The sequence below is a fragment of the Diabrotica undecimpunctata genome, chromosome 7 (assembly GCF_040954645.1).
Source record: "Diabrotica undecimpunctata isolate CICGRU chromosome 7, icDiaUnde3, whole genome shotgun sequence".
In the NCBI taxonomy this organism is placed as follows: Eukaryota; Metazoa; Arthropoda; class Insecta; order Coleoptera; family Chrysomelidae; genus Diabrotica; species Diabrotica undecimpunctata.
This window is the reverse complement of record NC_092809.1, coordinates 24,585,064-24,609,509: the sequence shown is the minus strand read 5'-3', so window position 1 is coordinate 24,609,509 and position 24,446 is coordinate 24,585,064. Positions and strand designations below refer to the sequence as shown.

General features: G+C 32.5%; 1 protein-coding gene and 1 long non-coding RNA gene across 4 annotated transcripts in view; one reads left to right on the top strand and one right to left on the bottom strand.

Annotated features, from left to right (window-relative positions):
• The first annotated feature begins 3,608 nt into the window (after positions 1–3,608).
• Positions 3,609–24,445, top strand: LOC140445074 (uncharacterized). The gene is made up of 3 exons (XR_011951361.1): positions 3,609–3,780; positions 23,012–23,152; positions 23,452–24,445. It is a non-coding gene; the product is annotated as an uncharacterized lncRNA (long non-coding RNA).
• LOC140445072 (uncharacterized) overlaps positions 5,619–24,446 on the bottom strand; it is a 49,728-nt gene continuing 30,900 nt past the window's right edge. For all 3 annotated transcript variants that reach the window (XM_072536866.1, XM_072536865.1, XM_072536864.1), the window contains 4 exons: positions 20,704–20,885; positions 19,935–20,049; positions 12,350–12,576; positions 5,619–7,125 (listed from right to left, as the gene is read on the bottom strand). In XM_072536866.1, coding sequence (XP_072392967.1) covers positions 6,208–7,125; positions 12,350–12,576; positions 19,935–20,049; positions 20,704–20,885 — 1,442 coding nt within the window. In that variant the 3' untranslated portion in view covers positions 5,619–6,207. The remainder of the gene's footprint in view (positions 7,126–12,349; positions 12,577–19,934; positions 20,050–20,703; positions 20,886–24,446) is intronic.

Here is a 24,446-nt window from a genome sequence, read left to right as displayed (position 1 = left end):
CTTGACTGAAAAAATAACATATATTTTTATTAAGACTAAAACAAGTAGTGAATTGATGCCAGCTACCATGCATGCAGATGGTTGTCATGCATCTGATGTGAGATTTATTTATCATTTTCTTAGAAAGATAGGTAAGTAATATCCTTTTAGAATAATGTAAAACATACCTACTGAAAAGAAAAGTATGCTTTTCCTTTCTAGGCATAAAAATTGATTGTTTTATGCATTGGTATTTTTTATGACTAATAATTAATAAAAATAAAGATTTAGACTTACGTCGTTGACCTAGAAGTAGTAAGAAGCTGTTCAACATACTTTTTGGACTCTCTGTGTTCGGCTCTTTGTACGCGTTTCTTTTGGTTGGTTGAAAGGGTAGCCGATTTCGATTTCGGCAAATAAAGAGTAGGTACTGTCTCAGGTTTGAGTTTTAGACCCTTTTTAGAAACATAATTTAAAAGTTCCTGCTGTAGATTTCTGTGGTAATCTTCATTTTTAAAATGTTTAGAACAAATTCTGGCATTATTACAATTAAAATTATCCTGTCTACAACAAGATACAATCCACAGTTTTCTGGTCACACTATCTTTAGGAAATGTATGAAATCTAAATATTTTATCTTTATTATCACTATTACAACAAGCAATTGCACAGCGCATTTTGAAAAAAGTACAAAACCAGATATATAAAAACTTTTAGTTTTACAAAAAAATACTATACAGTATAAATAAACAGTAAACACCACAAGTAGACAAGTCTCACACACTGGCGCGCCTTACTGGTATTTTTTTACGCGCTCGTCTGGGATACGGCCGCCGGTTAAATTTTACCCATCAAATTTTTTAAGCCCTTGCGAAGTGTATATTTGTATAAAGACACATATGTAAGCATATATCTAAATTATTTTTCTATTCTATTATTATTATTATAAAATAGATGACTCAGTCAGTATTGAGTTACTTTAAAATATATTTATTGTCTCATAACTTGCAATTTGCAATCGTCAACATTGATAACCGATATTATTGTCGAACTTTTGTTTTTATACAAGCCTTCTGTCTTGCCGGTGTAAAGTCGTCTGAAGTCGACATTTAATGTGTTTTGCGTTTGAACTTATTTGTGCCTTATTTTCATATTATTATATTGTATAAGTATTTTGCATATAATAACCGGTAGGTTATAGTAATGTGTATATTTTTTATTTTATTAAATTTCATTATAACTCATCTAAAATACCATATTGAATTGTAATTGTGAGTAACAGTGAAACACAATACGCAAATCTACTACTATTTACCTATTCACAGTATTTCCTCTGTAGAAAATTTTTAAATTTCAAAGGATTTGCATACAAAAAGAGTGCTTATATTATTAGTATATGTATGAAAACAAAAATAAATATTTCGCCTGAATCCCTAGAAAAAGTAAAGGTTTTATGCTACTGAAAATATATTTTTTATTCAATTATAATCAAAACAAAACATTTAAAAAAAATAGATCATTTTTTGACCATAATTTCAAAATTAATGTGTACGTTAGGCTGTAATAATGGTTTCGAGGTGGTTTGAGCGATCTTGACTACGTCACACTCCTGGGCCAGCTGTCAAATGTCATGCGCAATATCATACCTTGTGTATTCATTGTACCATGAGCATGCATTAAGCACAATCCACAAGCAACCTACAACCTACAATACACGACGACGACGGTAGAAACGTTACTTTGGAACAGTTATTTTTAAACGACTTTATTTAATTTCTTTTTATTTAGACGAATTCGATTCAACAATATATAGGTTGATGGCATCGACTTAGAAAATAGTCGTACCCGAGTATAAGTTGTCTATACTGTGATAAAACTTTAACAAACTTCAAAGGCAGCACCTGAGAGTGGGTATTCTGATTGTTATTTATTCTGTGGTTGGGTGTCCCTATATTTGATATCTACATGTCAAATTTATAGCACTTTACCAGAAGATGTACTAAAATTTGACACCCTCAAAAATAGCTGACATATTGGGAATTTTTTAGAGTTTTTTTTTAACACCGCTGCGGTTACGAAAAATTCTTACCAGTTGTAATTGACTGGTACTGTAGAATTCTGTCGCAATGGACTGGTAGTTCTTAAGAAATGTGAGTGCGATCTGTCTGTCAATGTTTAAAGCACAAACCATACAAGTATGTATGGCCTGTGGTTTAAAGATTTGTGTGTAGTAAGAGTTGTATACATACAAGGAATATACAAACTTGCTGGAAACTGTATCAGTACCAGACTATTCTTTTTGGTAAAGCAAAAATTGAAATTTTTAAGAAGTGCATATAATATTTTCAAATAAAATAAAACCAAAACTTTTATTGAGAAAATACATATTTTTCATAAACTATAAAAATAACAAATGCTAATTATTAGTAAGAATAAGTTTTAAAATTTATGCATTGTGTTTAAAATTAAAACATGGTATAAAGCAGGATTTCCCTCGCATATGCTGCAGTATGTAGTAACTTTAAACCTTTTTATCAGCTTCTTTACTTTTCATTGTTTCCCTTAGCTTCTTGTAACATTCCATACAATTTCGCCCTTTTTTGGTACCAGGCCCTTCGGGTTTAGTCAGTATATGTTTTCTCGGAACTGATTTTATATTAGTCATTATCTGAATTAGTTCAGAATTCAGAAGGAGCATAATTAGAATCACAGTCCGAATGGTTGCTAAATGGTTTTTCCTCTGATTCGCTCAAATTATTTATAATTGTTTCTTGGTGCTACACAACTACCACTTGTAGTTACATTCTGCAACGCCAAATTTACTAATTTAACAATTCTACTACTCATTTTACTCAATTCTTATACAAATATTTTAAACTATGGCTCGACCGAGATAACTTAACCAAACTGGTACTGGTAATTACAAATGAAATTAATCACCAGATGAATTCATCTATCTTACAATGAAAAATAAATAACTAAATTATCTCTCTATTAGATAGATATTTTTCAAACAATATTATAGGTACCTATAATGTTAGTTTTTACAAACGCGTTTCGTTTGTACGTTACTCGCAAGATGGAAATACATGTATTTATTTTTAATTAATTTCTGCAAACGTAGTTACCAATCTTTTTCAACTGGTAGCGCAGCGAAGGTTTTAACGAAAATTTGATTTTTAGACTCTATAAATGTTATAATGCAACAAAACGTTCCTTGCATAAGTAGCAACATCCATTTTCTTAATTTTTATTTTATTGATAAAACCTGTCAAATATAGGGACAATGTCAGACATAGAGTAAATTACTATATAAGTAGTTATGTCGTGGGATGTGCAAGAGTACGCAATAGTTTGAAAGAATCTAAATTCCCGTAACATATTATCCATCTTGTCATACACTTTACTCACCCATTTACCTTTCGGAATGAAGACTTCCAATAGTTGCTATGGTTTTCCCATTTAAACAGTCTCTTGTTAAATTCAAAAGTAAGGTTGGTTGCCTATCGAAGTGTACAACTAAATTCTGTTTCGAAAACCACCTTTGTTAACAGCTTTTGCAGTTATCTTACACATCATTAACATCCATTAGATTTTATATAAATTTCCATACCCCTTTACAGAGTAATTACAAGTTGTATCGTCGATGGTTTCGATGTCGATTGACAGTAGGTACAATACTGACGTCACAAATTCTGGTCCCACTCTGTCTCTCCAAAATGGTACCCAGAAGACAGTAATTGGACTTTTGTTTTCTCCTATGACGCTGACAACCTAGCCAATTTCTTTTAATTATACTCCGTAAGTAGTAAAATTTTTACATTAAATAATTTTCTGTTGACTAAGTTCCTTCCTAAAGTTGCGTATTATTGTGAATTTTAGATTTACCTACCTTCTCCTAAATTTATAGGTGAGGATGACAGTGATGTCGAAACACGTCCAATGTTTTAAATAATAAAGATATTTTATAATTTGTGGTTTTGCTTCAAATGAGTAATTGTAGTCCATTAGTAGGTCTGAACTCATCCGCCTTAATAGTATTATGAACTATTGGTGTTTACTCGGGGATTTTTGGGGTCGCTGAGCACTAATATCAGGTCGGTCATAGTGTGCGAGGCCTCTGCTCCTGGATTTTGTGGAAATTTGATACAAAATCATTGCAAACCCGTTACTCGGGGGTTTTGAGGTTGCTGAACTTTAATATCAAGTATATAATTGATAATAATTCCAAATAACCCGAGTAACGAATTTGAGCTGATTTTGTAACGAATTTCTACAGAACTCTAAAAGAGGAAGCCCGTACTGGCATCAGGTACATCATCACCGAGATAGTGTTTAGCGAGCCTAAGTAACGAGTTTACACTAATTTTGTACCAAATATATCCTATGGAAAATGTAATGTCACTCAAATGAAATAAAATTTACATGAATAGATTCGTCTCGAAATTACAATCATTTCTTATTATTGCGCCAACTCTGAATTTTGGTTAATAACGACGTAAATTGCAATTAAAAGTTTATGGAAATCACATTTGTGAGCCAAGCCGATTACAGGAACTATGTTCTTTGGTACTGGTACCGTGCCGTAATACCTGCAGAAATATTTATAAACCGACGATTAAACAAAATCTCTTTTCTCACTCTAACTCAGGTACATATGATTTTAGATTTACTTATATCAATTTACGCCGTTATTAATCAACATTCAGAGTTGGCGCAATGATACGAAATGATTGTAATTTCGAGACGAATCTATTTAAATGTAATCCACAAAACTACAGGAAACGGGAGTTCTGGGTGCACCTGGTACCTCGGAGACTATCGCCGTAATGATATTCGTGTTCAGTGATCCCAAAACCCCCGAGTAGTAATACTGAACTCATTTCCGTCAATTATTTTCGAAATTACAAATTTATCATTTTTCATCACGTCGAAATTTTATAATGCAATTTTCATTTCCACATCATCATTTTTGTTCACAAAATTTCCTGGCACTCATACGAATAGGATGCAATAAGTTTCATGGAGATCCACCTAACTGCAAAAATTTGGTAGGTTTTGGACTTTTTATTGCTTCATTGCTTCGCCTATTAGTGGCAGCTTCTTCGGGAGTACAATAGGATGGATAAATGGCAAGAGATGGTGGTAAATGTAGCATATAGGCAAATAAAAATATTCAAATAATTTTATTTAAATTTTTTTAATAAAAATGCAAATTATAAATGATAAGAATCTGAATTTGTTTTATTTTGATAAATATTTGTTTATAGGCCGTTTTATCTTCTTGTATTGGAGTAGTAAAGTATGAATGCATATAGCAAGCCTAATATTGGAAATTTCGAAAAGGTCGATATTTGTATATATATATATATATATATATATATATATATATATATATATATATATATATATATATATATATAAATTGTCAACACAAACTTTACATATTATTCTTTTATACAGTAAGCGCCACGCTTGTAGACATACGGGCACATTGAGCTCATACAGTCCTGAACCCTTTCCTTTGTTGCACTGTTACGCCGAGACGTAAACAGTTTATAAAAGTAAATAAGCAAAAACTTGTTTTTGTCTTGATATTCTTTTCGTCGTAACACCTATCAGAAAAACATTTATTCTAATTTAATATACTATTGTAACTTCACAAAAGGCGTCAATTGTTAATGATACTTCAAAAGTTTGTATTGTAAAATATGTGTACTTTATATTATTTTAATAAACAAAACATATTTCGAGATGATATATTATTTTATTTTACATTAAAATAAGCAATTATTCAAAAGAATATGAAAATAAGGTTTCTGATGTGTTTATTTTTTGGAACAAAAACAACGAAATTCTTTCAAACTAAAAAAATAATTCAAACAATATAAAATAATAAATAAATATAAATAAATAATACAAAAAAAAAATTGTATGGAAAAACAATTATTTTGAATAGTTTCGTTTCCCACATGCTTGTCAGAAGAAATCAGTTATAACATTTCAGATGTCAGCGACATCTGAAAGTCACATGTGAGAATCGGCCGGATTGTACATCAAATAAGTCTAGGGATTAGGTAGACGTTTGTCTACTATCGTGGCGCTTACTGTATATGCAGAAAACTCACGGTTTTCATACTCAGAATAATGAATCAATAAACACTGATTTAATATCCCCATTCAAAAAACTTCCGACATATTTTGCAAAGAAGTATTTCACCAGAATGTTTATGCATAAAAATGTTTGTTTCGATGTTTGGCCCTATTGTGGGCCCCATGTTTTAACCATAATGAATTTTTGGTGTGGCAATATGTACACGTGTATTTATCACAATGAGAATATTTATCAAAACATATCTGTTGGTTTAAAAACTTGTTAATTTTAAACTTTTGTCCTTTTTTACAACACGGGCAAAGCGTTTCCTTCTTTTTTTCTTTTCCACGCTTTTTGTTTGTGTTGCCATTGTTTCGGTCAACACTTTTTATATAACTATGATCTAAAAGAACACTGGTATTACTTCGTTTTAAATTTTGTGACATTAAAAGTTTTCGTGTTCTCAAATATTTTCGCTGTATTTTGCTGATATCATTTAAAAGGCTCCTGAAATTATGACTTCCAGTATCTGCATTGGGCCCAAAATAACTTTCTCCTAATACACTAATAGTACTATCACTGTCTTTGTTAATATATTCATTTTTATTATTACTTTCACTCGGTGCTACAATAATTTGTTGGACTATTTCATTCTTACTCTCATTGTCTTCGTCACCCTCAACATAAACTTGTATTTTGAGGTTTTCCACGACTTTATATACATTACGCGGTACTTTGGATTCATCGCTTTCCTCACAATGCGGTTCCGATATATTTAGATTATCTAACTGTCGATGGACCGGTTTGGATTCATGGCTTCCCTCACATTGCGATTCCGATATATTTAGATTATCTAACTGTCGAAGGGCCCCTTTGGATTTATTATTTCCCTCATATTGAGACTCCGGTATATTTTGATTATCTAACTGTCGAATGGCCGCCTTAAGTTTTATTAAGGATTTATCGATCTCCTTTTTAAACGTGCATAAATTTATAATGGAGCTTGAGCAATAAGTGCAAATTCTTTGTGGTAAACCATCCGACTGATGAATCTGGAATGAAAATAAGAATATATAAAATGATAAACAAATTTGTTAAAAGTAATTGATCTCTATATTATATTCAATTTATGTATTATAATAATTTATATTATTATACTGTAATAATTTATATTCTTTCTTTCTTTACATCAAAGGCGTCACTGAAAAAATCGACAAAATTCTTAAATCAAAAGAAATAAAGACAATATATAGTAACAAAAAAAAAAAACTTTCATCTCTTGTCCGATCGATCAAAGATAACATTCCAAATTAACAACACGGAGTTTATGAAATTCCTTGTGCAGACTGCCGATCCTATATAGACCAAACAATTAGTAGAATCCAAAATAGGATTTATGAACATTCCATTTCTCTTCGCAATTTCAATGAGAAGTTATAGAAACTAAAAAAAGGCCAAATTGTCTCAATAAAAGAGATGACGGCATACAGTTACCTTCGACATAGAAACCTCGCATAAAGAAAATATCGTCCGCTCCACCCGTAAATCAAATCCTACTGTCAGAAACGTTCGCGCCAATTGCCGCGCCAAGCCTCACGCTAAACCCCACACCAACCTCCACCCAAACCAAGTCACCATCGACGGTATATATGAACCGTCCTCTGTTCCCAGTGGCAGTAATGCATTGGTTAGTGATCAGTGTAGTAGTGTCTGGAGACTCGGGACACAGACTTGGGAAACCCTGAAGAAGACATCAAAGATGATGTAGAAAGCTCGGCGCAATTATAATCGACGCGGTTCAACCTGAAAGACTGTTGAGTTTAATATTAATTCTTGTTATAGTATTAATCTTAGCTCTAAGTTTAATAATATATATATATATATATATATATATATATATATCGAAAAAAGGAGTACGACCTTTAATCCAATATAAATAAGGATCACTCGAAGAGTGGTGGGTTTTTCGGTCAAAAGTTGGAGAAAAAAGACAAAAAAGTTGGCTACTTCATCTATTTATTGAAGACGTTTCGCTCTCTAATCAGAAAGCAAACACAATATGAAAAACCAAATATCCATAGACAAGTCAATATAAATGTGTTACCTTAAAAAGACATGTAGCAGTCAATGGTATAAAATGTAACGAAGCTTAAGATAATGGACCATATTTTCATGACCACCATAACCATCTGTTATGAAGTTCTTGTTTTTTGTTATTGTTTTAGTTTTCCTAAAGGTGTTTGCTATTTCTTTGAGTTTTTATGGAAGTTAATAAAGGCATGTTTTGTAAATAATAGTTCTGCTTTCTCGCAGATTTCCATTCTCCATTTATTTTTGGTTTCTTTTCAAAAATTTCTTTTTTTTTTATTATGTCCAAAATTTCCTTTGTAATATAACTGTTTCTGTGCTTGTATTTTATGACACCGATTCATGAAAAAGATTAGGATGGATCAATGCACAGGATACAAAAATGAAGTAATAAATGAGTTAACTAAAATGCTAAAGATTACGCTCAAGTTTTCAACTACCCCTAGTCAATAGGAATTTATGAAAAACTACATAGGACATTAAATGAATACCTAAAATTATTTATAGACAAAAACAAGTTTCCCGTTGAGTTTCCCGGGACGTTGTGGTATGGCAAGAAAGGAAATTTGTCAGATCTCACAGAAGAAATTCAACCACTGAAATTCAAATTTCAGGTTCAACCTGAAAGACTGTTGAGTTTAATATTAATTCTTGTTATAGTATTAATCTTAGCTCTAGGTTTAATAATATATACGACCGTTAATCCAATATAAATAAGGATCACTCAAAAAGTGGTGGGTTTTTCGGTCAAAATTTGGAGAAAAAAGACAAAAAAGTTGGCTACTCTATCTATTTATTGAAGACGTTTCGCTCTCTAATCAGAAAGCATCATCAGTTCATCTAAAAAGCACAATATAAAAAACCAAACATCCATAGACAAGTCAATATAAATGTGTTACCTTAAAAAGACATGTAGCAGTCAATGGTATAAAATGTAAAGAAGCTTAAGATAATGGACATCAATAACTAGTTGTATAATGATGGTGACCAACTTGGAATAATATCAAACAATACCATGAATAACACTGTTCTGCCTAGTACTGTACTTAAGACTCCAACTACCCATTACTCCTCTTTGCCTTATTTATCTCAAGTTACTGAGAAACTTAAACTGTACAAACATAATAATATACTTGTTAAAATTGCTATTAAGAATGCCAAGACTGTTAGAAACTTATTTTCTAAAACTAAAACACCCTTGTCCCTTTTGGAACAAGTCAACGTCATTTATCACATACCTTGTGCTGAGTGTGACTCGTGCTACATCGGTCAGACAGGGAGATCACTACGAGGGCGTCTTACGACACACCGTAGTGATATTAACTTATCTAAGCATACTTGTGCTCTTGCTCAACATGCTATTAACACTAATCACAAGGTGGACTTTAATGAAGTTAGGATTCTTGGCAACGAACGTAATCTCGTAAAAAGGCAGTTTTTGGAAATGTGTTCAATACTTAAACACCATAACGCTCTGAATAAGAGAACTGACATTAGTAACTTGAGCCGAATCTATCAAATATATATATATGTTTCTTCAATAAGCAAAGTTTCATTGGTAATAATCAATTGTATTTCTCTGCAAAAAGAAACAACATTTGAATCTTGTAACTAATATTAAAATGACATCTCTTGTGGCAGTTATAAAAATTAATAATGACAAGACAAGAGTCACTGTCAGAAGCTAAATACGACTTTAGATACTTAGACGGTGGCATAACAAGCTATTAAAATCAACATTAAATAAATTAAAAACAAACATAAAGAGTGTTCTGTTTTTCTTTACATCCTCCCCCCATTGAAGAAGATCTATTATAAACGACATTTAGCCTTTCAACACTGGATATTCTCTTTCACCACTGGAATAAGTTTAGTGATATGAAAAAGGTTTGATTCTGTTTTCCTATGCCCAGTGTCAACTTCATAGATCGAATTGAAAATTTTATTTAATATTTTGTATGGTCCAATCCTTACTTCATCTAACTGTAACTTCTTTCTGGTTAGACCGTTTCCGTTTTCCACATATACTAAATCTTCAATATTTTATTCAATTTTCTTCCTATGTAGATCGAACCGCTTTTTATTATAATTGTGTGATTTTTTGTAGTTTCCAAAGAAATTTTTCCGTCTTTTTCGAGATCTGCCTGTGTACCTTTATATTTCCATAAGGTGTGAAAAAAAAGGGCTAACTCGGTTTCTAAGGGTAGCAGTACATTGTATTTTTTTTTAAATCGTGTAAAAATGTCAATATTTCGAATAACAAAAAATGAATTTCCTATATGTTGATGCATCTAAGTTATTTTAAATGTTTATAAGCTACAATCACAGTACTTTTGTATACCTATTTTACGATATTTAAAATAAATTTTTTAATAGTTAAATGATTTACTTTGATATAAGCCTTTATCTTCAATTTGGTGCTTCAGAATTCATGTAGACCTAATAGTTTACGAATAATAACGTCGTAGATAAAAGCTTTCTGGCGATAAACAATTTGAAAACATTCCAAGTAAATGGAAGAATTCGGTTACAATCCTCCTCCACAAAAAAGGGGATAAACCAGATCTCGAAAACTATAGGCCAATTAGTTTGCTTAACCACCTATACAAGCTCTTTACTCGAATACTGACAAACAGATTAGAAGCAAAACTCGATTTCTATCAATCAGAAGAACAGGCAGGATTTCGAGCGGGACACGGAACAAACGACCATTTGCAATGCCTTAAAACTCTAGTTGAAAAGTCTATCGAATATAACAGATCTCTTGCTCTTATCTTTGTCGACTTCCACAAAGCATTTGACACAGTCGAAACAGTCGGTATCTTAAAAGCACTATCAGAATGCAGAATAGATCACAGGTATGCAAATATTATTCGAAATATATACGAAAATGCGACAACAACCGTTAACCTCCTTTGCATGACTGAGAAGATAAAAATTGGCAAAGGGGTGCGGCAGGGAGATACCTTGTCGCCAAAACTATTTATAACAGTTATGGAGTACGCATTTAAACGGCTAGAGTGGGAATCAAAGGGTATTAGCATCGATGGAAAGATATTCAATCATCTCAGATATGCCGATGATATTGTTCTCATAACTGACAACTTAGGAGAAGCAAGAGTTATGCTACAACAACTACAGCAAGTAACCCAGAAAGTCGGTTTAAAAATAAACTATGGAAAAAAAAATGATGACCAATCTTGTCCCCAATGAGCTAATAGAAATCGAAAAGTCGCCCATAGAACTTGTGGAAAAATATGTGTATTTGGGTCACGAAATAAGGTTAACGCGAGATATAGAATAGAAGAAAACATGCGAGCTACTCAGAAGAATAAGTCTGGGTTGGGCTGCATTCGGAAAAATGAGAGACGTATTTAAAACAAATATACCGATCCATTTAATAAGAAAAGCTTTTAACCAGTGCGTTCTACCAGTCCTCACATACGGAGCAGAAACCTTAACTCTCACAAAAACATCAGCCGAAAAATTGAGAAGGACACAACGAAAGATGGAGAGATCAATGCTTGGAATAAGCTTAAAAAATAGAATAAGAAACGAGGAAGTTCGTAGACGAACCGGAGTGGAAGACATTATCGAATATATTACAAGGCAAAAATGGAGATGGGCAGGACATGTTGCAAGAATGAAAGACGACAGTTGGACAAAAAAATTGCTTGAGTGGAGACCACGGGCTGACAAGCGAAGTCAAGGAAGACCCCCAACGCGATGGACCGACGACCTCAAAAGAATCGTGACCAATTGGATAGCAGAGGCGCAGAACAGAAGCAGATGGAAAAGTCTAGAGGAGGCCTATTTTCAACAATGGACAACTCAGGGCTGATTGATGATGATGATGATGATTAATAATTTTCAGAAAATCTACTGTTAAAGCTATTTTTGCAATAATTAAGCAATAAATAACACAAATAACTTTACAAACTCATTTTAAAATTAATTTTTTTATGGTTTATGAGTAAAAAGTGAAGTTTAATCTTTTGCATATTTTGTTTATTAAGAGAAATGAAAAATAACAGAGCCTCAGGAGAAGACGGCTATGATTAAAAGTATTAAAGTAAGAGGAAACAATTAATTCACACGCTATCATATTTTCTCCCCAAAAACAATAGGAAAAAAAAATAAAAAAACGATGTATAAGTAAAATAAAATAAACAAGTAAAGCCAACTAACCTCAGCTAAAGCAAATTTTTCCAATAAATCACGGAATAAGATTCCTTCGTGGTGTTTAGTAAATACATTAATTGTTCCATTTCTAATAAAGCAAGTCCGACACTTTTGCTCCAATTGTTCTTTTGTAATACTGATTGAAATGTTTTCTTTATCAGACGTTTCATTTTCCTGCATATTGGTGGTATTCTCACATTTATTTGGATCTGTGCTTAGATGTTTGCCATGTTCTAAAATATTAATATTAAACACTTATAACCAAAAATTAAATCGGTATTAATGGTTACAATTTTTATTGAAGTTTATCATTTTATATACTGTGATCTTAATCCGAAAAACGTTAAGCGTTTACCATCAAAAGATGATCGAAATTCTGAGAACAACTGGAGTTGACGAACAAGACTTGCGAATTATCTCAGAACTATACTGGCACCAAACGGCAACAATTGAAATAGAGCACACAACATCCGAAGACATACAAATCCGACGAGGAGTGAGACAGGGTTGCGTCTTATCACCGCTATTCTTTAATTTGTATTCGGAGTCTATATTCAGAGAAGCATTAGACGAGGTCCAAGGCGGAATTAAGATTAACAGAATCAGCATAGACAACATCAGATATGCTGATGATACCGTCTTAATAGCAAGCAACGCACAAGAACTACAAAATATAATAAATGCGGTAGTTCACCACAGCGAAATGTTCGGTTTACATCTAAACGTTTCCAAAACTAAAACTTTGGTATTTTCAAAGACACCAATAAACGTACAGGTGTATGCCAAAGGTCAAATAATAGAACAGGTAAATTCCATAAAATATTTGGGAACAAATATCAATAGTCAGCGTAATCCAAAAAAAGAAATCTTATCAAGAATCGAATAAGCAAGGAAAACATTCATGAGCATTAAAACATTTTTTACAAGATCAGACCTTAGTCTACAGCTTAGAATCCGAATGATCAGATGTTACGTTTTTTCTGTCTTACTGTATGGCTGTGAAAGTTGGACAATGGACTCTGAAATAGAAAAAAGAATAGATGCCTTTGAGATGTATATATACAGACGAATGTTGAGGATTCCATGGGTACAAAGAGTTACTAATGTTGAGGTACTTCGTCGCATGTGTAAACAAAAAGAATTACTAAGAATAATCAAAGAGAGGAAAATGCAATACTTGGGTCATGTGCTGAGAGGCGAAAGATATGAATTACTTCAAGTTATACTGGAAGGAAAAGTACAGGGTAAAAGATCAGTAAGAAGACGCCAGAACTCGTGGCTGAAAGACCTGAGGAGATGGTTCGACCGCTCATCCGCAGAGATCTTTCGCGCAGCAGTTTCCAAAACTACAATTGCCATTTGGATCGCCAACCTTCGAAAGGAGACGGCGCAATGAGAAGAAGAAGATCTTAATCCCTCAATATACAGTGCTAGCTAAAATTCCCCTCCACTCTCGTATCTTTTGAAGGGTTATACTTATAATAGTGAAATTTGGAGGGAGGAAATAAACGGACGTAGGCTTCTCAACTAGTCATCAGGTGACGTTACAACTTACAAGCCACTGTGACTGAAAATTTTAAATGGGACCTTATGGCAAGTGACATCTTGTTTGAAAGGTATTGAAAATACTTATTCAATCATACTAGTTTTGTTTGGGTTTAAGTTGATTTTGTTGAATAAATTAAATACAGTGGGTGGATCAAATTATTAGAGCCAGCCCATAAAATTTTACTTTTTGTTTAATAATGGTATGTAATTGAGCTACAAAATATATGTTGTGCTTAATTCTGTTTTAGTGAGATTTAGAACCTTATAAAGTTTACAAATATTAAAAAAGAAACGAGTAATTACATAAAAACACTTAAAATTATGCCTTAAGCCTAATACTTGGTAGTGTCACCTTTTGCAGCAATTACTGCCTGACACTTTCTTGGCATACTGTCTATACACTTCTAGCAATTTTAATGAATTTTTTCATTCCTGTACAACACTGTTATCAAACGCTCGATTAATTGACGCTTTGTGGTCATAATTTCATTAGCAATTTCTTTCTTCATGAGCTTCAAAAGATTTTCTATTGGATTCAGATCTGGCGAATTACTAGGCCACTCGCGCCCCTTTATCTGGTTGTTAGTAACGAATTTTGTAACAGTTTTTGCCTTGTGACAAGACGCCAAGTCATGCATAAACGTGAATCTCTTATTCCGAAACCACTCCTGGACCTGGGGAAGCATTTTTGTTTAAAGTACTCTCAAGTACTGGTCCTGCTGCATTGTTCCTTCGACAATATAGAGTCTACCAGTTCTTTGACTGCTTATGATAGACCCACCATGATGATCAGGGGGTGCTTTACCGTCCTGACAATACAATCCGCTTTGTATTTTTCCCCTCTTCTCCTTACAAATTCAGCTCTATCCATGAGGATCTGCACGGTAGTTTCATCCGAAAAACAAACATGGAATAATATTATTATTTTAGAAACGTGGACAAATTGATCAACTATAAACCACATAAAATAAAAACAATGTTAAGTAATGTTATTTACCTAATTCCAATAATCAATGGTCCAATCTTTATGATCTTTAGTCCATTAAAGCCTTTTTTCTTCATAGCTGGTGTGAGTAGGGGCTTTTTTGCAGTGCTACAGGTTGAAAACCCCATAACATTTATTCACCGACGAGCTGCCATTGGTTAAATATTGATGCCAGACTCCTGCATAATTCTCATTAAAATCCTTCGAGGTTGTTTTCTGACTGCCAAGACAATATCTCGAATTTTTCTTTCATCTACACCTTCTTCAATAATATAAAATAATATGCACACAAGTTGCAAGCTAGGCAGGACAGCGCTGACCAACAATAGTATTTGAGTCACGTATTGCCACGCCCGCTGTGTTGCCACTGTTGCCAAACTATTTATTGTACTTTTATAAAGTGTTACAAGATAATAAAATGGAAACAAACGCATTAATATATTATACAGCTCAATTATATACCCTTTTGAAGAAAAAAAAATTGAATTTTACTAGGTGGCTAATAATTTGATCACCCACTGTAAATACTAAAATTATAGTTTCGTATTTAATTAATAAAAATTCTAACGGTTTGTTGACGGTTGTCAAAAAAGTTGACGTTTTTCAATTCTCTAGTTGTTTTTAAATTAAATAAATACTAAAATTATAGTTTCGTATTTAATTATTAAAAATTCTAACGGTTTGTTGACGTTTGTCAAAAAAGTTGACGTTTTTCAATACTCAGTTGTTTTTACTTTGCTAAGTTTTTGCAAAAGTGCTATAGCTTGAATATTTAGTTTAATTATTGTTTAACGAGATACTTAAATGTTTACATCGACACAATTGTACGTATGTATTTTTAATGAGAGGTACCCTATCGCCCTGTATCGAGAACTTATTTGATTCTTCTTCGGAAGTTTGTAGAAACAAGTAGTGTTCAAGATGCCAAACGATCTGATCGACCAAGAATTAGCGATGATAAAAAAATTGACAAATTGCAGAAATGGTAATGAACCCTACTTCTTCTACAGCCCAAGTTGCGTCTATCTATAGAATCAGTCAAAGGACAGTACACCGAGTGTTGGCTAAAAACAAATTTCATCCATACAAATTAAAAATTGTGCACAAACTTTCAGATGACCCCTACCGAAAACTAGAATTCTATTATGGTGCAGTAAAACGTTACCTAGATAAGGAATATCGTGGTATATGGATTACATGAGCAGGTTCGATAGAAGGGCCAGCTCGGTCACAGGACCTCACACCGTTAGATTTTTTCTGTGGGGGTACTTGAGGTTTAAGCTACAGCACCCAACAGAATCGATATTTTGAAACAACGAATTGTTGAAGAATGAGTAGAGTAGAGTAAATTTTTATTTGCATAAATTTTTAAACATAATTGAGCAAATAACGTCACATTATTCATTACAGATATATATATTAAAAATATATATATTGACATCACACATTTAAAATATATTAACATTACAAATTAAACCTGCTGATCAAGGAGAAGGATAGGCCAGGTACTCCACCACGGTGTAAGGCTCAATGTCAACTAGGTGTTGAAAAACCTTTCTTTTAAAAGCTCTATAGTGTGGTTCCTGTTGAATGTCAGATGGTAGACTATTATAAAATTTACCACACGCATACAAAGGACTTCTCTCTGTTATAGACAATCTGTGAAGTGGCAAATTCAAATTAAGGCTTCTTGTATTATATTCATGATTGGGAAGCAGGTGACAACACAAAGAAAAATTTTTAAAAAGGAACATAATACATTCAAATATATAGATGGCTGAGAAAGTGAGTATATTGAGTGATTTGAATCGGCCTCTACAGGATTCTCCCGCCTTCAATCCTAAGATCACACGAACTGCCTTTTTTTGGACTATAAAGATAGTTGAGCTATCTACTGCAGCACCCCAGAAGATTACCCCATATCGCATAATAGAATAAAAGTTTGCATAATATACTGATAGTAAAATGCCCTGGTCTAGATAGCTCTTTAACACCCTTAATGAGTAGCAGGCTCTATTCAGTTTTTTTGTCGTATTTTGTATTTGTTCCCCCCAATTCAGATTCTGGTCAATATGAATACCAAGAAATTTAACTGATCTAGCAGGTTCCGTGTTTTGTGATAGGAAATTAATTGTATCTGGAAACTACTCTCGTGACTGGCTGGTTCTAAAGTAGACAAAAACTGTCTTATCAGTATTAGGCAACAACCGATTTCCACTGAACCACTGTTCAGCCTTGCTTAGAATATGAAGGGAAATTTCGTCTGACAGATTTCAAAGATTTTAACAATAGGATGAATTATTGTCAGGAAGTAGATAGGGCTACATTTTGAACACTTAATATAAAAACTGGTTCTTAAATCTTTATTAATTAAATGCGAAACTACAATTTTAGTATTTATTTAATTTATTATTCAACAGAATACAGTAGAGACCTTGGAAGTGGCAACCAAATAGAAGGAGAAAAAGAGGACATCCTAGATTACAGTGGAACAAACAAATAAAACTCTCCTTCTGTCATTTCAGTTGCTTTGTCGTTGAACATAATATTCTTAATATAACATCGATCAGCATTATCGTTGTTCAGAAGACTTTGGCAGAACTGCAACCATCGCGGAAGATCTCTTGGAAGAAAATTTTGAACAGAAGTGAAGTCATCAAGAGTAGAAGTTATATAAGACACGTAGGTTATAAAAAATATTATAGTACTATAACTATAATGCCCACTATAACTCTAAAGATATATGATAATACATGAAAAAAGATACAAATGGACATCTGAAGAAATCAAAAATAGTGAATTTAATAAAAAGATAGCGCATGCATTAAATCAAGTTAGCATGCAGCAGATAAACTCCAATGATATTGATGATTTGAATAACCTTATTACCGAAACAGTGAATAAAAGCCTTCTGCAACTGAAAAAACCAAAAACAACATACAATGAATTAGACAAAGAAATATTACAACAAATAAAAAGAAGGAAGATCTTAAATAAATCTAACAAAAGGGGAACCGACGAATATAGAGAACTTAATAGGCAGATTAGAAAAGGAATCAGACAACAAAAAAGAAAAGAAAACGAAAAATTAATAACAACAACTATTGAAAAAAATGAGTATGAAATGCCTCAGACCGACACTAGAACGACGTCAGATGATATCATTAATGGGAAAAGACGAAAATGAAATCAGAACTAGAGAAAACATACTGACACGAATAGAAGAATTTTACACAGAACTTTACAGAACACATCAACAAGATGATGAGATGAGACCAGCACGGAAATTAATAAAAAATGTTGGATCAGAAATAATGCCAAAAGTAACAATTTCAGAGGTAACTACAGCATTGGAAATCATGAAGAGAAATAAAGCTGCATGAGAAGATAGTATTACCAGATATGATATTAGAAGGAGGTAAGGAACTAATTGCAATTGTAACTAAGCTTGTGGACAGTTGTTTAATCAGGGCAAAGTCCCTAAGAGCTGGAACAACTCTAAAGTAATCTTATTACACAAGAAAGGTGATAGTCGAAAATTGGAAAACTACAGACCCATCAGCCTACTGTCACACCTGTTTAAAATACTCACCAAAGTCATAACTACTCGACTAACAAGGAAATTAGACGAATACCAACCATATGAACAGGCAGGTTTTAGAAAAGGCTATTCAACTTCCGATCACCTGTTAACCACAAAAATATTAATAGAAAAATGTAACGAATACAAGTTTCCAGTTTTCCTAGCATTTGTAGACTACGAAAAAGCTTTCGATACCATAGAACACACGGCCGTAATAAACGCAATGCAAAATTGTAGAATAGACAGCAGATATATTAACTTAATAAAAGAAACTATGAACCAAGCTACAGCTACATACTACCTAAATGAAAATGAACACACGAACCCTGTACCATTAAACTGGGGAGTCAAACAGGGAGATACTTTATCACCCAAACTGTTCACCTTAGTTTTGGAGGACGTTTTTAAAAACCTAAATTAGAAATATAAGGGAATAAACATCAATGGCCGCTACCTCAGTAATCTACGATTTGCAGATGACATAATCCTGATAGCTGCTGACCTACAAGAAATACAAACCATGCTTTTAGAACTACATACCGAATCTTCTAAAATAGGACTGAAAATGAATTTAAACAAAACAAAAGTCATGCACTCCGAAGACACCGTGACAATAATAAACGATAAAGTTATAGAAAAAGTTGAAGAATATATATACTTAGGACAAAAAATAATACTAAATAGGGAAATTCAAACTGAAGAAATAAAAAGAAGAACAAAGTTAGCTTGGGCAGCATTCGATAAACTGAACTATATACTCAGAAATCAGCAAATTCAATTACATCTTAGATCTAAAGTTTTTGATGCATGCATTATTCCGATATTAACTTATGCGGCACAAATATGGACAATCACAAACAAGAATATGAATATACTTAGAGTCACTCAACACGCGATGGAAAGAGCAATGCTGGGTATATCACTTAAGGACAAGAAAACAAACACATGGATAAGACAGAAAACCAAAGTCACCGATGTGGTGCAAAAATCATTAAAATTGAAATGGGAATACGCTGGACATGTAGCTAGGAGCGATCTAAACAAATGGCACAGATCAATTTTAACCTGGAGACCATACCAACACAGACCCAGAGGCAGACCTCCTATGAGATGGACAGATGATCTGAAAAGGACTGCTGGGAAAAATTGGCTACAAGTACCGTACAATAAAAAACAATGGAAAGGAAGACTTGAAGAGGCTTATGTTCAGATGTGGACGCGAATGGCTAGACGAAGAAGAAGAAGAACTCTAAAGATGAATAAAGAAAACTAAAGAAATTATACGCCAACTCCGGAAAAATGAAGAATTATCACTTCCTCAACGTTCATTAAAACCAACACAAAAGTCGATGTAAAAAATTATCTAATCAGTTCAAATGCTGAAAAATAAATAAGGGTTATAAAGTAGAAAAGCGATATGCAGAAATTAGTAAATATGAAAATATAATAATTCTTAATTGTTGTTTTCTGTTTACCTTTTTCTACTTGTTGCAAAGGCCCATTCCATTCCAAACGTTTTTCCTGTGCTTTTTCAAACTGTATTAATTTGTTTTGAGACAGTGAAACCATTTCCATAGCATTTTTTGAGATCTAAAAAATATTGATTTATATATGTAGAAATTTGAACAAGAAATAATTCTTCTTCATGATACTTATTCCCGGACTATGGAACCCTGTACTAGCTTATACGGGTCTAGTGGATGGTTACCATGTATTTTTGGAGTCACTTGGTAGTCTCCAAAAAGTGGTTGCCACCTGCGATCTAATACCTGACAGTCAAGCAAAATATCGTTGATTGTTTTAGGTTATCTGCTGTATACAGCAGATAACCTGAAAAGTTGTAAAGTCTGCAGCTTAACTCTTCATAAAACAGTCCCATTGCATGAAAGTGTCTTTTAACTAACGCACATCCAGAAGGAAGCCTGTCAAGATTCTGAGCAGATTTCTGCTTGTTTTTCACAGTTCTTCAGCCATATTAGCATATGTCCCTCCAATAAAAATTTTGCCTTGTGTTTGAACAGGTATATTTTCCCAGTGTATATTGCCTTCAGATCCAGACTTTCTTCCGTTAACAGATGATGATTTTTGGCATACCCACTCCCAGCTCTGAACTGAAGTATTTTATAGTACAAGAATGTAAGAAATAAATAATACAGGTAACAAATTGTTTTAAAGAGATTGTTTCATATATGTTACAGATATTTGATATAGAAATTGCAATATGTTAACTTTTGCTTTACTTACGTTCATAATCTCACTTTTTTGGATTTCATGATGCCTCTCAATATCATCAGCTTCTTTTTGTATTTTGCGGCTGTTATTCTTATATGGAACCCGAACAACAATGGCTTTATCTAGATGAACATCATCTTCATTAACAGCATGATCATCATTAATATCATCATTAACTAGAGGAGCAGGTTTGCCTAAAAGAATTAGTTGTGTAAGATATTTCACAATTTTTTACTGCAAAAACTTCAAAACCTCATAACTATGCAAAATCCTCATAACTATGTGACAATGTTAATAAAGGAATCACATATGTTGCATCCTCTGTAAAAAATTGTAAAATAATAAGATAATATTCTTTGCCAAAAGTTTGCATTTGTACCAATTTCCATGGCAGTATATTATGCTATACGATAAAGTGATAATACTAACACAAATAAAAAAAATGTTACAGAAGGCGATACATTATACTAGTGCGAAGCTCCATACCTTGTTTTCTGTATTTTTAAAATTTAAATAATATTTTTAACACCACATTTATATAACACCACCGGTTGACGTATTAACAAAGCATACGTTGTTTTCTTTTGACAGACCTGTCAAATTTAAACGAAATATTAAATTATAAGATATAAATACTTAGACAAGGAAAGAGAGGGGATGCGTAATCATATGGAATTGACCGAAGCCTAAATTGGCACCAACCGGCACCAGAAAAATGTATATCAGTAAATTGCAGTTGAAATCAGTAGATCTACTGAAAATTCAGTAGACCTGGTAACCATGCGAGAGGTAGTAATAAGTACAGTCACCAAACATGGCGGTCACATCGAAACTGGCTTCACTTTTCGAAGGTGTATTAAATGAATGTTACCTGTCCTCTCCCTTTCCTTGTCTAAGGATAAATAAATATCATTTGATAGTACATTTAATAACTATATAAACTAAATAAATATTGATTTCAACAAAGCTTCAGTTTAGGAGAGAGATCCCCAAAAAAGTGTTAACAAAAGTACAGTTTGCTCCAGTTTGAAAGTCTGCTATAGATTTGTTAAATCCAAATGTTATCAGAAGTGGGTTTAAGACATGGGGTATATTCCCTTTGTAATGAGGTAATTAGTCTGCTCTTGACTATTCAAAATGTCTTGGGAAAGTATTAATTTGAAACTGAAGGCAATCTGGATGAGCACAAAGATTTGCCAACACTTAGTGATCCAAATGCAAAAATTTCTTGTAAATAATTTTGTAAAATAGCTGGAAATGACAAAATTAAACAGCTATCTTGAAATAATTGTAAAGCTCAATCTGATGATGACCAAATATTGAAATAAATCTTTTTAGTATTTACAGAAAAGTTAGTATTTACAGAAAAGCTGCAGGAAGAAATTTCTCCAAACCACAAACAAGAAAATGTTTTAGACAAAGAAGTAAAAGTTTTAGAAACAAGTGAAGTAATTCTCGAGATAAATGATATACCTGTAATAACAGATGATACTGAAATTGTAAACATACCTGAAATCGAGAATGCAACCTCGATAGCACCTGAGAATGAAATTTTGAACAGGCAAGGAATAGAAGACCATACAAGCTGAATCAAGTGTGACGAAGATCTATTAAAAAAACCTGACAAATCCCTAAACATTTCTGAAAATATATCTGTAAATGCTACAAATAAATTTAATGCTACTTACTTAATATGGCCAGATACTCCAGCACGAAAAGGCAAGAAGCAAACTAAGTTTCTTCCATTTGTTCTGACTTCATCAAATAGAAGAAATATAGAAAAAGGAAAAATTAGAGAAAAAATTAGAAGGAGTCTAAAAAAACAGAAAAAACTCGAAAGAAAAAAAAATAGCTAAAACTTTTAATAAGTCTGACGAGGAAAGTAGACAACCCTTAGAAATGACCACAACAAAACTAAAAAAAGGTGTAAAAGTTCACTTTCCTATTGCAAAATATCAAGAAGAGTAAAAAAAAACATTGAAATTGTTAACACCTCTACACCAGGAAAGTAGAAGTAACAATACTGAGGTTTTTGAGCCTCCACTAACTGAATTTGTCAAAGGTCCTACTCCAGAATTTGATTCTCACACAAAATCATCAAGCCCTGTAAATAATCAAAATAATATTGACATGTTCAAGCATTCACCTACACCAGAAAAGAATTTAAGATTATCTCCAAAAATATTTCTTGCCCACACTAAATCTACAAGCCCTTAGAAAAAATTGTATCAAAACAAAAATTATTTGATGATAATACAAAACAGTCCTCAACAAATATTACAATTCTATCTGATAATTTATTAACAAATATTAATTCTAGAGATGAGAAGGTCACAAATGATCGGTTCACAAAGAAAAAGTATTAGGTGGAATTTTTTTGATCAAAGTGAAGAGGAGATATGGCGAAATGTAAATTCTGAATTCTGTTCTAAGATAATATCTTATAAAGGAGGTGCGACAGGTAATCTGATTCTTCATTTAAAATTAGTTCATCCTTCAGTAAAATTAACGGACGAGGAAATAGTAGAGACAAACATTATCAGACAGTAAAATTCAAGAACTAAATAATAGTTTAATAAAAGTGTTTGTTATGAATTATTTACCCATTCGTTAGTAGACAATTCATACTTTCGTTCATTTATTAATAACTTGAATAACAGTTATCAAGTTCCATCACTTAAGACTGTTTCTAACACATTAATACCACAATTGTACAACATGACACAAAAAGAATTAGAGATACTTTGGATTCTGTTGTAGCGTGCTGTTTAACAACTGATGGATGGACAAATGATGATGATCAGAACGAATTTTTTCAAAAGCCGGATGTACTTTGACAGATCAACAAAATCGATTAAGTGGAAATAAAGTTTCACTTCACTTCAATAAAGTTTATTTGTAAATGCAAATTTATAATTTTTAATTATTTTTATAAATTTGTAGGAAATAAAATACATTTTAATTGTTGCATTATCATTCATTAATAAACATAAAAATACTGAATTTGTAACTTTACTTAATTGTTTCAAATATTTTTTTATATTTTAATGATTTCTCAAGATGATTTGAGAATTACAAATCTAAATGACAACCTTAAACTATATTTCATTCTTAAATTTATAGTTTTAACAATACCGAATTCTACATATAAACAAAAATATAAAGTTGTTCTAATGAACGAATCTCTATGGATAGGTCCTGCATTATCATTAATTCATATACTCTCAGAAACATTCATAAACATAACAATATTAAACTCTACACTTGACCTTTACACTGCAAATTTAATTAGTTGTTCATAAGAATGGATCTTTATGAACGGGTCATTTTAATGATTGACCTGGAAGACTTGGGACCAAATAGGTACCTATCATGTACCTATCTTAACTTATGAGTTAAGTGGTAAATATCACTTTAAAAAATGATGGTCAATCATTAATATATATCATTTCAATAACTGGAATAATGTGGCCAATAGCTGATTCATTTGCACATTTACAGAAGAACACATGTAAAAAAATTCCATGATGTCAAAAATAGTCATAATAGCCCACAGTGTCAAAACATTTCATAGATATATCGACGTGCTCTCCTTAAAAGGACAATAACTGGTGCTTTTACACAATGTATCATTATGTAATTATTCAGTACCCAGAAACGGTATGTGATTTTAGCTTATTTTAATGCAATGGAGACTCCAACAGCACTCGAATGAAAAATAAACACTAACTAAACTTTGCTAAAATCAGGTGGAG